The sequence below is a fragment of the Psammomys obesus genome, unplaced genomic scaffold, assembly GCF_907164565.1.
Source record: "Psammomys obesus unplaced genomic scaffold, mPsaObe1.curated_primary_1811, whole genome shotgun sequence".
Taxonomy (NCBI): domain Eukaryota; kingdom Metazoa; phylum Chordata; class Mammalia; order Rodentia; family Muridae; genus Psammomys; species Psammomys obesus.
Genome location: NW_026590767.1, coordinates 7,992,964 through 8,008,208, shown reverse-complemented (window position 1 = coordinate 8,008,208; position 15,245 = coordinate 7,992,964). Strand labels below are relative to the sequence as shown.

Here is a 15,245-nt window from a genome sequence, read left to right as displayed (position 1 = left end):
CAGAGGGTGCTGAGAGCCAAGACACTCTGAGCTGCATAGACAAACATCATCTCAAAGGAAAAAAGGAAGGGAGCAAGGGAGGGAAGAAGAAAGGGAGTGAGAGAGAAATGAAAACGAAGAAAGGAAGGGAAGGGAAGAAAGGATTATGATTTCATACTCAAAACAAGCCAGCACTCTGCAAGCAAACGCTGAAGATTAAAATTGCCTTAGGGAGGACCAGTGCCCTTCCACTGAAGAGCTGAACCTGTTGGTGAACTCTGGCAGTGTAGCATGAAAGCCATGTTCCTTCCTCACAATATATCTGTGTGTACACAGATGTGCTGTAGGGAGAAGAGAGAGGATCTCAGGACTTTTGGGAGAACTAGATGAGTTTCTTGGAGACAGCCAGAGCAGAAGAGCTGTAAGAGACAAGGCAGTTAGAAGTTGGAAGCCACAGAAGAGGAGACTGAAAATAGCTATAGGGGTAAGTGGATGTTTCTCTCAGTGGCCTTGGAGCCAGGACTCCTGACTTTACTTCCATCTGGGGAATGTGGCAAACCAGGAGGAAAACGAAGTTCCTCAGAGGAGGAAGGCAAGATTCCTTCAACTGTTCTTCGTAGAACACAGCCTCCTTGACTTCCCTCCATGGCCTCAGCCTATCAGACAGGGGTATGTACAGAACTCAGTTCCTACTGGGATGCCGTACAGCTCACCACAGGTGAGACACATCAGGTCTGGCTTGGATGGACCAAAATGACCTCTACCTCAAAGGTGGAGTGAGCAGACACTGCTGAGTCAAAGCCAGCGCTCCAATGATAACCAGGTGTGGCACGCTGGGCTCCCAGAAGACCAGTGCCAGGGAAATGTTGTTCACAACTTAAGAGAACATGGATTTACTTCAACACACTGCAAAGAGGGAACAGATGCTCCAGAGCTTTCTCACAGAGACACTCATCTGCTGCCTCTTCCACTGGCCCAGCTGCCTCTCATGCCCTGTTCTCTGCCCCTGAGTGTTTTCCTTCAGTCTTTTCTGGGGCTTCTTGGTGGCTGCACACATGTTAAAATGACCCTCTACTCAAGGAGGTTGTTTGTTTGTTTGTTTTTGTTTTTCAGAAGCTATACTCATAAATTCTTACTAACATGACTGCCTAGGCATGAGCTGAACGAGGCCAGCAACAACAAATATGCTAAAAGTATATGAGAAAAGCCCTAGAGGCCTCAACCCTACACAAGAACCACAGACAACTGAGGAAAAACAGTCTTCTCCAGGGAAGAGCACACCAATTGGTTCCCCAATACCAAACAGTCAGCCTGAAAACAGACATACAAGTAACATTATACAGACTGAAGAGTTTATATTTAGGAATATATATGTATATATGTATACATATATACATGTTTCAGCAATTTATGCAAAAAGAGACTATGAATCTGAAAGAGAGTAAGAGGAGCATATAAGAGGGTTGGGAAGGAAGGGAAAACAGTAGAAATTATATCGTAATCTCAGAAAGAAAAAAAAAATTACCCTCCACATCATGTTGTCTTCTCTGGTGTCCCTTGCTTGCTTCTGCCTCAGTCTTTAGAGAAAACACCACTTCTCAGCTGCCCAGCCACAACCCACTTCTATATACCTTCCCTCTGCCATGCCACATTGAACCCATCCATCAGTGTCTCAACTAGTCAGTACCCATTTCTACTGCCAGGGTCTTGGGCTTAGCCCCACATGGTACCTATTTAATAAACTCAACACTTGCTCTCACAGCACCCATACTGCAGTTCCCTGTGCCTATCCTGAACAGGGCTGGGCTCCAAGCAGGCGAGTACTGTGTACTCCTTGCTGTGGTATCCCCGGTGTTCTGATGGGGCCTGTCACATAGCTTGTGACGCGTGAGACCCCCATTTTCTGAGAACGAGGGGTAAATGGGGAAGTCCTAAGTGAATCCTAAACTTATTCAATGTTTTTATGCCAAAAAGAACCACTTCTACTACTTGATATGTAATTGAAATAAAATGAAAACTCTAGACAAACCCACCATAAGACAATGCTTCAATTCAATTCCAAATTTTAAACCCATTTAACCTTCAGCTCAATTAAAATTCTGAGCTAATGGCATGTAGGAGCTATCCTACATCAGAAACACACAGCCCATCTAATTACTGTTACAGTTTTAAAGCAAGTAATTTAGCAAACAAAGTAGGCTTTGAGTTTAAAGTGTCAATGATATTAACACCCTGAAAACAAAAATGCAGCCTACCCGCTAGTCAGAGACCACTGAAACATCAGAAAACATTGAAGAGACATTAAGAACAAGAGAGAATTCCAGATCTGGAGTTCAACCCAATCTAGGAAAGAGATGTGGCACACAGCACACAGGCGTGCTTCACAAATGGAGTCAGGAAGGGCAACCTTGGCTGCTGGAGGATGTCCACAGAGCACAGACGTGGCTGGCCACCTCCCCTGCTTGCCGACCTAGAGGAGCTGACAAGCTGCAAACACCACCTTCTTCTGTGGTGGCTTTACAGTGACATCCACAGAAGGTAAGTGAGCCTGCTGCCTCCGTTCTGGGCCCAAATTCCCTTCCCTGAGGAACACTTTCATCTACAGCTACTGGCACTCAGATGGCCAGTACAGCATTGGCCTCAGGACTACCCTAAAGCCACAACATCCAAAGGGGGCAAGGCACAGGCAGAACCTCACTTGGAGAGAAAGGTCTGTGGGTGGCAGTGTGACGAAAGTCTCAGGGAAGCAGAGGGCATATCTGTGTCTTCCACAGAATGCCTCATCTGCCTTTCCCCACTGCTTCCACTTCATCTCATTGAGAGTGACTAAACTCTGCAATAGGCAAAAGATGGGCTCTTCTGGGCGAGAGAGGTGCCGCCAAGCAACAGAAGACTGTGCTGCCAAGTCCTAGCTCCCGGGTAAATGCAGACCTCCCTCCCTTATCCTGCAAACTGCAAGAGAAAAGAAAGATGGCCTTTGGGTGTTCCAGTTACTTAAGCTGCTCTTCTTAGGGGCTTGCTTGAACTCATTTGCAGCACAATTCAAACAAGCTGGTGTGATGGATCATATTTGTTGTCAACTTGATGAGGTATAGAATCACCTAGGAGACACACCATTGGGTGTGTCTGAGAGGTTAAATTTAGGAAGAAAGAACTACCCTGGATGTGGGCAGCACCATCCTATGAGCTGGGGTTCCAGAATAAATAAAGAAGAAAAGAGATGAAGCCAGCTGACTGCCCATATTCCCTGCACTCTGCCTCCTGGTCCACCCATACGTGAGCTGGCAGCTCCTCCTGCTAACAAGCCTTCCCCACCGAACTAGACTGTGCTCTGAGATAATAAGCTAAAATCATGGCCCCTTTACCTTAGATGGCTTCCTGTCAGCGTTCTGGTCACAACGATAAGAAAAGTAAATCACACACCTGCCAACCGATTTCTCAAATCCACAGCTCATGAGAAGCAGGAGATGGGACAGGATGAGGGATGCAAGAGACCAAAGGCAGCAATGGGGTGAAGGGAGATCACGGGCACCAGCATGTGACCGTCAACCAGAAAGGACTGCACACGTAGGCAAGCACAGCCACACCATCAGCTTTACATCTGTCGACCTACAGCACGGGCAGCAAGGACCCCAGATCCTCAGAGCAGGGCACTGTCACAGCTGATCCCGCCAGGCATGGCTATGATATGGACACAATGCAATCTCTGATAGGATTCTAGGTTTGAGCTACACTCCTCCAAGAGCCTCCACACAACCCTGGAGCCTTCTTCTGTGGTGAAAGCTACTGCTGAATGGAATCCTGAGAGGCTCAGTCCTTGGTCAGGAAATGGTATCTGGCAACCTGTGGATGCACACAAGCGCAGCTGCCACAACCTGTGACACATGGGCATTCAACATCCGGTAGCATGGACCTCCCCTCCATCGATGGCATGTGGCACAGCTTAACTCCTAACCATGGCCAGACTGTACCCAGTCTACATAGGGCGTGCTGTGGTAAGTGTTGGGGACAGGCGCCTTTTTCTGCCAACTTTCCCTTCACACAGGCACAAACACTAGTGTTGTAAGACACCTCTCAAAGAAGCTTATTGTTAAGAGTGAGGGGTTTAAGGATTTTTATCTCAACATGCCTTAGAGGCAGAACATCTACCCGTTCCTGCTTGAAGCTAACCAATTTATCTCTGTTACCCTAAAGTGTATACATTGCTCCAAAAACTGGAAACTCAAAAAATATCCCGGGTTGACAGGTGGTTCATATTTTAGATGCACACATTTTTTTTTAGCTGTCATTCAACCATCCCTTTCTCTCGTCAAAACGATCCCAGCAGAACGAAGTAACGAGCTTGCTTCTGACTCACCAATAGAGGCACGCACGTTTGGCAGCCCTGCCTTTCAAGAGGGAGAAAATCCAGAGAGCAAAGCTTTAGGGCTTTGTGTTTTTGTTGACCTGGGTCCAGAGCATAAGGACTTTTGGGTCCTAGTAAAACCTGTCTCTGCCTTCTATCTGGTATCAGGTGAAAGCTGGGCAGTCAGTGAAGAAAGTCAAGAAGCAAGTTGAGGTATCGATACCATTTCCTAGATCAGAAGCCACACCACTTCACAACTGATACACTCTGCCCTTCTGTGACCACACAGCTCCATCTGGGGACTAAGGGCCAACTACGAAAGGCATGGCATCAGTAGTGGTCTGCTCAGGAGAGCTAGCATTTGCTGTCTCATGCTCACGATTCCCAGGGCATGTGGCAAACCTGCCTGTGGGGTTGGGCCTTAAGGACTAGGAGGACACTATATGATCCTCCCACAGAATTCATCTCGCTCAAACCTCCCCCAACAGTCTCCACATCAGAGCTGGCCGGGAAAACGCCACAGCACATCTGCAAACATCGCATGAATCGCTGCCAGGAGAATCAGTCAAGCTCTGCAAAGTAGAAAATTCTAAGCGGTTTACACATTCAGGATAGAAAAGAATTCAGATGAGTTTTGATCAGCCTACACATGGTTTCCAGTATTATTTTCATTTATTTTTATTACAACATTTACATTGAAAACACAAATAAAGTGGGGTGTAAATCTTTGATGTGTTAAAGATGAGCCACACTTGCTTTGCCCCACTGCCTGGGAGCCAATGTCTGCCTCCTGCTGTTTGTGCTCTCTAGGTGTGACTCAGAGCACAGTCATTGTTTCAGGTAATCAAACAGTCTGATCAACTTTATGGGATGCTAATCATGGGTCAAGATCACATAAGGAAAATAAACAGACTCTATAACCCTCTAGCTATACCCTAAGCACTGCAAGGCAGACTGAGGAGGCCAGGCCTCCCCAGCCACAGAAAGAGAGCATGGAGGACATCAGTAAGGCCCTTGCAAAGACCAAACCAAGCTATGCTCCAGGGGACAATGACTGGCAGCTGGGAGATATGGGCAAGCCATCAAATAAAACTGTGACATAAAGCCACTTCTCAACCAATGTGCTTCACCCAAATGTTAATGGAAGAAAAAGGGAGGTGACAGGTATCCCAGAACAAACCAGCAATCACTTTATAGTGTGGAGCCTTAAACAGATAGCAGGCCTGCTGGGGGGGGATATTAAGCTTGCAGAGAGGCGTCTGCAGAGTGGTGTCAATAGTCAGACTGTGAGTCACCCACCAAATAAAGCTACAGCCCTTGAAGAAGGTAAGAAATGCCTGTGGAGACTCCCACATCACAGAGCAGGGTGACAGCCAGTCCCTACTCTAGATCCCTCAGCTGCTGGTCAGCAAAGGAGGAGCTGTAGAAGTACCCTGGGGATGAGTAAGGGCTGCATACACCTGTTATTACATAACAAACTCTAAGCATCGGAGAGCTCACCAGCTAGCATCCAGGAGAGACGCAAGACCGTCCCATACCTTGCTTTTTCACAAAATAGAGGTACACTTCCATGCTTTTGCATGTTGTCAGAAGCACCCCCAATTCCAATACCCCACAGATATCAGTAGACTCCAGTGAATACATTGATGCAGGCCAGCATTTCAAGATTGAAGGCTGACAAAGGAGAAACACTGAGGCACTCAGTTACCATTTACTGGGATGCTGTGGTATTTAATGAATGTCTTACTGGTGGGTGTCAATAGCACAAACACAAGGCATGAACATCACACAGAAAAAAGCCTACTGTCTCTAGGCAGAGAGTGAATTAGTACAGAAATCCTAAAGGACTCCAAATAACACCCAGAACAAATATAGTTATCCTCCCCCACTCCCCAGAAGGAACTGGCTCTGGAACTGGCTCCAGAACCGCAGACATACCAACACCCAGAGATGCTTGACTTCTTCACGGAAAATGGCAGTATTAGAGCAGAGCTCATTCACATCCAGCCACATGCAACACAGTCAGAGAATACCTAATAAATGCTACATGAACAGCTACTTAAATGCTCTGCACAAAGAACAATAGCAGAAAGAATAGTTTGCATTGGTTCATAACAGTTGCAATTCTCCAAGAACTTCTGACCCAGTCAACAGAGAGCCATGGCTAACAAGCAGTGAACCCCACCCCTTATTTACAAGGATACATTCTGAAACCCAGACCACCTGAAAAGGTGGGTAGAATCAATCGAAATAAGACTGCTTCTATACACTTAGGATAATTTATAGACCCTGCACAGTAAGAGATGGAGGATACAAAATCAGGCCATCATAGTAGCCAATTGTGCTTCGAGCCGTATCACTGCGGTCTTTGTGTTCTTGTGATGAAGAGGGGAGAGAATTCTCTAAGGAAGCACTCTATAGCTTGTCTTGGGCATGTCTGGATCTCCGGGCTCCTGTGCTGTGAAGGAAAGGGCTGCCTGAGCACAGTGTGGTAGTAATACCAAGTTAATCTAACAACGAATAAAGTGACTAGAAGGTGGGCAGCACATACAAAGTGGATACACTGGGTAGATGGGGACATAGTCCAAGCTGATGGGATGTCCCACCACACATCCCAATGTGTCATCATACTAGACAGAGTGGCATGAACTTAAAAGGCATAACAGCTTCTTTCTGGAACTTTCCAACGAACATTTCTGGACTCTGGATTCAAAATGACTGGGTAACAAATGGTAGAAATAAAAATCACAGAAAAGGGTTGGGGTAGGTCCTGTGCATACATTCAGAGAAGTTTGTACAACGTAAGATCAACATAAAAAAAAATCAATGGTTACAACCAGAAGCAATAATTTAAAAGTTAACAAAAGTTTTAAGCTGATTTAGAATACTATCAAGAACAAAGTGCCTAAAAATCAATTTTATCAAAGACATGTGAGGTCTCCATGCTGGAAACTACAAAACCCTGCTGAGAAAAATGAAAGAGAACCCAAATAGATGCAGAGATAAATCACACCACAAATCGACAGAGTCAATACCAAGAAGCTGTTAAGTATCCAAGAATGGAAACAGACACCTCTCAATCAGATCCCAACAAAAAGCTGTGCAAAGACAGATGCCTCAACTGGCAGGGTAATGTGCAAAATTAAGAGACGGGGTAGGGGCAGCAGGGAGTTAAAGGGAAGCCTTGGAGAGGGAGGAGGATAGGATAGAAATACATTGTAGGTAGTGTGTGTATTTGTGTGTGTGTGTGTGTGTGTGTGTGTGTGTTTGTAAAATTTTGACAAATAAGAACATAATTTTAAAGAAAAACTAAATATCTAAAAGTCAGCTGGAAATGCAGCTCACCTGGTTACATGTGTGCCTAGCATGCACAACACCCCAGGCTGGACACTCAGCTCCACATAAACCAAGCGGGGTGGTGGCATGTCCCTCTAAACATAGAATTCAGAGCTGGAGAAAAGGCAGAAGTTCAAGGTCCCTGTGTTCCATGCCAAGCAGGGTTCCATGAGATCCTGTCTCAAAAAAAAAAAAAAAAGGGGGGGGGGACACCCAGAGGTCAAAAACAGCAGCTAGAGACTCGCCCTGACTATCTCAGGCGGAGCACAAACTCCATAACCAACTCAGTATGGGGCTGGCCAAGAACAAAGGCCAACGGAACCAGAAACAGCCCTAGAATGGTATTGCCAAGAGTGCAGATGTGAAGACAGAGAAGCTGTGTTTTCCCCCAATAAAGGATGGAACAATTAGACAACTATATAGAGCTAAGAGAGTGTTTGAGAAAAACCAACGGTACCTCCATAATGGTCACTTACATAGGACACATATCTAAGTGCAGGAAGGATAACGCTTCCAAGAGACATCACAGCAGAAGACTTGGGTGAAATTTTACCAAATACTTCAGGTTTGATGGTAGGTGTGGTTAGGGTGTTGTGGGATATTTGAGGGTTTGTGTTTTTTTGTTTGTTTTGTTCTGTTATTGTTCTTTTCTAAAACAGGGTCTCATGCATTGCCCTGGCTGATCTTGAATTCATATAGATAGATCCACTTTCCTCTGCCTCTTGAGTGTTGGGATTAGAATTGTGCACCATCACAGACACCTACATTTTTATTAAAGACAAAAAAATATCCTACACGTAAAGGGAAAAACTGGTCAACAAAACAAAGAAACAGCTCACATTCCTGGTACCCAAACCCATAAAACAGTAGCGAAAGAAAAAAGAAAGAAAAGAGGAAAAGAAAATCCAAGTTAAAATGGGCAAACAATAGGGAAATACAGATTTTAAAAATTCAAAGCGCAGTGAGATGACAGCTCCTATGCACCTGAAGGGCTAAAACCTTAAAAATCGACAGAACCAAGTGGTGACAAATTCTTATAAAATTAGATGTTTGTATGCTGCTGAATCTGGTCATTCAGGAAAAATGAAGACAAGGTCTTTGCAAGGCTTGAGCATGAATCCACAACAAACTTTCCAGAGAGTTCAAGATCTTGTACCCTTTTGTCCAAACCTACTGGACTTTATGTTTGATATCTAAATATCACTATGAAATTTCTACCTGCAGCTTTTTAAGCTGACAACATAAAAATGGCCCATTCTGAGCATTCTTGAGATTTGAAAAGCCTCCTCAGATTAGCTATACACATGTACATGCTGCTGGCTACCCTCCATATCAGGTACCGGTTTGGCTGTTTACAACACAAGACAAAAACAACTTTAGGAATATGCGCTTTATTTTGACTCACAGTTTGGAACACCAAGGTGTGGCTGGTGGCAGGGGCATGAGGCAGTAGTCACACTGCTCCCTCAGCCAGGAAGCAGAGACATTGAAATGCTGGAGCTCAGCTTGCTTTCTCCATTTTAGTCTGTCCAGGACCCCAGCCCATGGCATCATGCCACCCACATTTGGGATGGGGGTGAGGTTCCCACCTCAATTAGCCCGGTCTAGACAATACCTCACAGACGTGACCAAAGATTTCTTTCCATGAAGATTCTAAATCCCATCAAACTGACTAGCAAGGTGAACCATTGTGCCCTCAAAATCCAACTTCCCACGTTACTCACAGGACCTCTAGTGCCAGGATTATCCCATAGATACCCTCTCCAAAGTCCTAAGCCAAGAGAAAGAGGGGCCAAACTGCTCCTCTGAAAGGGAGGCATAATCCTTATCTCCCCCAAGGTGGTGGGCTGGCCTGCAGCCTCAGGCAGAGCCTCATAAGGGACTGAGAAAATAGTTAGGAGAAGATGGAATGTCAGAACCCCAACATGAGCAGCCTGGTCTCCCCTGGTCTCCGCTACTCAAACACGAGTGCCCCTCCCTGAGGGAAACCAGCTGCATCTCCACTACAGGGTGGCTGTTTTCACAATCAAATCTAACCCTAACTTCACTTAGCCTCTTTGTTCAGTTCACACAACCCACTGGACACACTTAAATGAAATATACCATTTTCAAGATTTAAAGAAATCAATTATGTGTATGTGTGTATGGGGGGGGTGTTGTGTCTGGATGAATGCAAGTGCATTTGGACGTCAGAGGCACTGGACCCCCTGGTGACAAACTCACATGCCACCTGACACGGGGGATCCAAACTATGTAAGAGTCCTCTGCAAGAGCAGTATAGGATCATAACCATTAAGCCATCTCTCCAGCCCCTAAATGTATCTCATAATGCCTGCTTTTTACATTTTCTTCCCCAAATTTATAGTAAGGAGTGCCTTTACTGTTTCTCCAAAAGCAAAAGGGGCCAACACATAATTTCTATGATTTATTGAGCTACTGAACATGTTAAGAGACAAAGTGACATTTTCCCTACAAATTATTTGGTGCCTGCGAGTTTCTGAGCACCGCAGCCAGATGGTTCTCACAGAAACTGAGAGGAGCCTGTTCTCGCAGTTCAAAGGTTTGCTTATTTTTCAGTCTTGAAGCCTTAAAGACGATATTGATCGCAGCACACAGCTCTACAGGAGGAGCTGGCCGGGGAGGGCCATGCTGGAATTTATTACCAAACAATGCTCATTATGGCTGTCTCTGACAGGGGTCCATTAAAATCAATTTTTATGTTTCTTATGTATTTTCTTTATCTAATGTTCTTGGCATTGTGTTTATTAGCCAGTTAAGACAAACACCCAGCACAGGAGTTCATGCTTTTTCTTTTCTGTTTTCTTTTTCTCCTTTTCCCTCCTTCTTCTCTCAGAAATAACAAGAACTGCCACTTTAATACCACCCCTCACGGCCAGCCAACAGAAGAAGTTCAGCATATTTTACAATGAGATACTCAGGAGTGCTTCCAATTTGTTTTGTTTTGTTTTGTTTTGTTTTGTTTTTACAATTAGAAAAATATGGTAAGGACCATGCAAAAAGGACTAGATATCCTCCAAGGACTTTGCGCTCCGAAGACACCCTGTAGAAAGACTCTTTCCAAACCTTGGCAGTAATCACTCCCAGCCTGGTGCCACCTCCAGGAAGCAGCAGAGTGGCCTGGCAGAGCAAGCAATCTAGACTAGCAGTGGGGAAAGCATCTGGTAGCCTCTGAGAGGCTTGATTTAAAACCTCTGGGTAAGTCACACAATTGAGAGATTGGTCCAGCCCTGTATCTCCTGTGTTTAGAAATCAAAATGTTCCATATGGGAGGGGAAGATGGCTCAGTCAGCAATGCTTGTCTTATACGCATGAGGATCTAGGTTCAGACCCAAAGGTCCATGTGAAAAGCTGGAGCACTGTGGGACAACGCCTGCAATTCCTGGGCTGGGAAAGTAAGTCAGGTGAATCCCTGAGGCTTGTTCTCGGGCTAACCTAGTCTAATGGGTGAGCTCTAGGCTAGTGAGAGACTCTGTCTCAAAAAACAAGCTGGAAAATACCCAAGGCTGCCCTCTGGCTTCCACATGCACACATGTAAACGTGCACCCACAGGGACCCACTTACGCACACACATAACATACAAAAAAAAAAAAAAATTCTCAGTGCTCATAGAATTCAACACCTCTGCAAAAGAACACATGAATCAAATGTCTGGAAGCTCCCATCAAAGTCATGTCCCCAGAGCTTAGGAGCTATTCCAGATTACTGGGTAATATATGAGCTGCCAAGGACACCACAACTCACAGATCGTTTTCTGGGATGCTGACAGTTGTGGTTGGTGGCACCAGGCTCAGTACTGCCCGTGAACAGTGGGCAGGACCCAGGGCTCCTGCTGACTCCTCCCTTCAGCGCACATACATGGTGTGTGTGTGCTGACTGCTCACGCTTACTCAGTGCTTGAGGTCTTCCTGCTGAGAAATCGTATCCTGTGCAGGCCTCGCTCACAGCCAGACAGCTCGATCTTCCCCAAAGGGCTGTCCAACACTGTGTATTTCATTTTGCAGGTCTCAGCCATTCTGCCAAGTTCCTAGAGAGAAGCAATTTTTAAGTCGAGTAAGAAAGTGTGTTTGGAAGCGGTTGGTCATTTATAAAGCACACTAGAAGCATCAGTTACTTAACACACAGGACATATTCCAAAGCTTCCCCTCCTGTTGAAATTTAATCATGTTACTTTTACAATACAGCCACTTTCCACAAAAAAAAAAAAAAAAAGCTGGGTCACACAACCAGTGCCCATTTCTCTTTTGTCCCCTGAAATTAGAAAGCCTCTATTTTTTCCTGCTGTTCTTAACTAAAGCAGACTTGGAGGAGGCTGAACTAGTATAGATCTTTTGAAACTACCTAAAACTCAGCAAACTTTGTTTAAATAAGATGATTGACAGACAACTGTTCCATATTTTAAATAAAGTAGATTTAAAAGTGGAGTATAGGGCTGGGGTGTAGCATGAGGGGGAAGACCACTTTTCTAGCCTGTGCCGGGTCTAGTTTCATCTTCATGACAGATTTTTAAAAAGTCATGGTAACCTGTATGAAATGCATTACAGAAAAGGATGAGATAAGATTTGGGCCAGCAGGGATACGGGAGACCCGTGTCAGTAGATGGAAGGAAAATGAATGAATAATGCTGTGGAGAGCAGGTAAACTTATTTCAATGGAAACTGCAAATGCCAAAGAGCTAAAAGCAAAGATGCACAAAAGGTATTTTTGTACTCCTTTTGAGCACCTCTTCCTTCCAAATTCCTTCTGTGACTCCAGGAAAGAGAGGACTCTCATTGCTTTCCTGATCCCCAGAATCCCTCCTGGAACTCCCCATACAACTGACAAACTTGACACCTGTGGCCGCAGGCTTGGAGCAGGCTGGCTTGCTGCCTCTGCTTCTTTGGCCCAGAACCACCTCCAACTACCTTGCCTAGTCATCACCCCCGCCCCAGAAGGATCTCCTCTTCTTGGGTCATTACAGAATGTATTGTGCCCCACCCATCTCCTACATTTCCCTCCTAGGTCACACCCTCATGCACCTGACCTTCCCAAACCCTGGATCCTACTATCTTTAGCTCCTTAGCCCCATTTCATCTGGGCATCTCTTACAGTGAGTGCACATGAGTGTAGTGTCCATGAAGGTCAAAAACGGGCATCAGATCCCCTTGAGCTGGAGCAGAAGGTACTGGTGAGCCACCACCATAGATGCTAGAAGCTGAACTAGAGTCATCTGGAAGAAGAGTAACTGCTTTTAGTCACTGGGCCATTTCTTCAGACCCCCAACAGCCCATTTCTTTGAGCTTTTTCAGACAGCAGTGGCCACAGGAAATGCGTACAGAGAAATGTAGTTCTCTGAAGATGACAGTCCCAGGTCTGATACCTACGTTGGGTCACCTACACGGTGTATCCCTATGACCAGTCAGGACCCAGCTGGGCTTACAGCTCTCCACCCAGCCACAGAGCCCAGAGTGTGGCTCCCATACCTACATTCCCTACACCAGCACTGTGGCATCCACCAAAACCACAAGGGGGGCTGACATTAATTGGTGGCAGAAAAAGAATCGATTTTCCACGGCTATTTGGAGACCTCTGAAAAATGAAGTGAATTTCTTTTCATCTCTCTTTAACATGAAGGGCGTTTAAATAACAATGTTCTGAATTAAGCAGCTGGCGCCAGAGGCCAGTTCCCACCAAGGTACTGAAAGCCAGAGAGCCACAGGCAGCAGCGCCCTGCCTTCTCTGCTTGACTCCACCAGACCTTCCAGAACTGTCTTTGCTGCTGCACTGCACCTTTCCCTAAGTGCTTCCATGTGATTCTCAGGAGCAGGCCCCAGGCCTGCTGGCAGCCAGGGGTATAGGAAGTAGGCATCCTGATGGTGTGAGGGGGAGGACAAGTAAAGAAACAGACCTCAAACCCTGCCAAAGCCAGTGGGAAACACAAAGGCCCTGTGAGGCCTCCCAGCTAGCCAGGGGCTAAGAAGGAAGCATCAAAACCAGCATTGGTCCCCAGCTCCCACATCCACCTCAGCAACTGGTATGGGGAACCCCAGAAGCGAGAAAACCATGCACTCATGTCACCTAATCCTAAAACTGACCCTGGGGGGCTGGGAGAGAATGCAGTTAGTTGGCCAACTGTGAAAACTCAGAAGGAACACAACAAGAGGTAGGCCCACCAGACTAGGAGCCTCCCGGTGGAGTTGTGAATTGTCACATTCAACAGAAGACAATTGCCCTGTGGCTCCATCCCCATGACTGACAGTGGGGCTGGAAGAAACTGATATCAAACAGGCTGACATGTTATTCACCCATCATTCCAAAGCCACCTACTACAGTCTGACCTTCAAGGCCACTGAAGGAAAAAGATGAGCCTTCAGGTCTGTGCAAGATTCTGTGCAGCCAGTGACATGTGCCTAACCAGAGGTGAATTCTGCCCTGGGAAGACAACAGTAGCCATCTGTCTCAGTTAGGGTTATTACTGTTGTAGTCATAATGAAACAACATGACCAAAGCAACTTGGGGAGGAAAGGGTTTATTTTGCTCATAGTTCCATATAACTATGGTCATCATCAAAAGCAGTAAGGACAGGAAGCTGGAGGTGGGAGCTGATGCAGCAGCCATATAGGAGTGCTGCTTACTGACTTGCACTCCATGGCTTGACCAGCCCACTTTCTTATAGAACCCAGGACTACCACCCAGAGGTGGCCCCACGCACAATGGCTCTCCCCTGTGAATCATAAAGAAAATGCTCTACATGTTTGCCTATAGCCCAACTGAGACATTTTCTCAATATCTCGCTGATGATTCTTAGCTTGTGTCAAATTGACATAAACTTAGCCAGTACACAATCCTAGTTTTATTTCTGTCACTATGGTAACAGATCCTGACCCCTCAAAAAATAATTTTGAGGGGGAAGGGGTTTAATTGGCTTATGATCTGGGTTAAAGCCCATAAATTCATGTAAACAAAGGCAGAACCTGAAGCAGCTAGTCATATTCCATCATGAGCTGAAAGAGATCAATGTATGCATGCCTGCTAGTTAGATCACTTCATTATTCCAGGGCCCCAAACTAGGGAATGGTGTCACCCACAGTGGGCTAAGTCTTCCCACATCCATTAACAATCCAATTTAATCCTCCACAGAAATACCTATATGCCAGTCTTATCTAGATAATGCCTCATCATGACTTTCTTCCCAGGTGATTGTAGGTATTGGAAAGCTGACAATTGAAACAAGCCATCACAGCAGTTTTCCAGTGAAGAAGCTGCTCATATTCACAGCTACCCTCTGACTGTAGCCTGCTCTAGTCCCAAGCTTGTGGAGGTTTGTGGTGTGGAACTGTAAGGTACATCACAAGAACCCTTTTTGGTAACTGACACTCTTCTGGGGATGAACATTCTAAAACAAGGGCCTTGAGAGCAGGGAATTGGAGCAGGCTTAAACCCTTGTAGCATATCCCAAAAGCATCTCAGGATTACATCTGTTAAAGGACCCCATCACCTAAATAACAGACTACACATGGCAAGTCACAACATATATGCTAATGCCTGCAAAACACAGTCAATGCATGGAGGACAGCACATCTGTTCC

At 45.7% G+C, this 15,245-nt stretch overlaps 1 protein-coding gene across 1 annotated transcript in view; it reads right to left on the bottom strand.

Moving 5' to 3' along the window:
- Mgmt (O-6-methylguanine-DNA methyltransferase) overlaps positions 1-15,245 on the bottom strand; it is a 231,763-nt gene that overhangs the window by 167,447 nt on the left and 49,071 nt on the right. The window contains exon 2 of the mRNA XM_055608902.1: positions 11,569-11,705. Within this exon, the coding sequence (XP_055464877.1) occupies positions 11,569-11,693 (125 nt within the window). The 5' untranslated portion in view covers positions 11,694-11,705. The remainder of the gene's footprint in view (positions 1-11,568; positions 11,706-15,245) is intronic.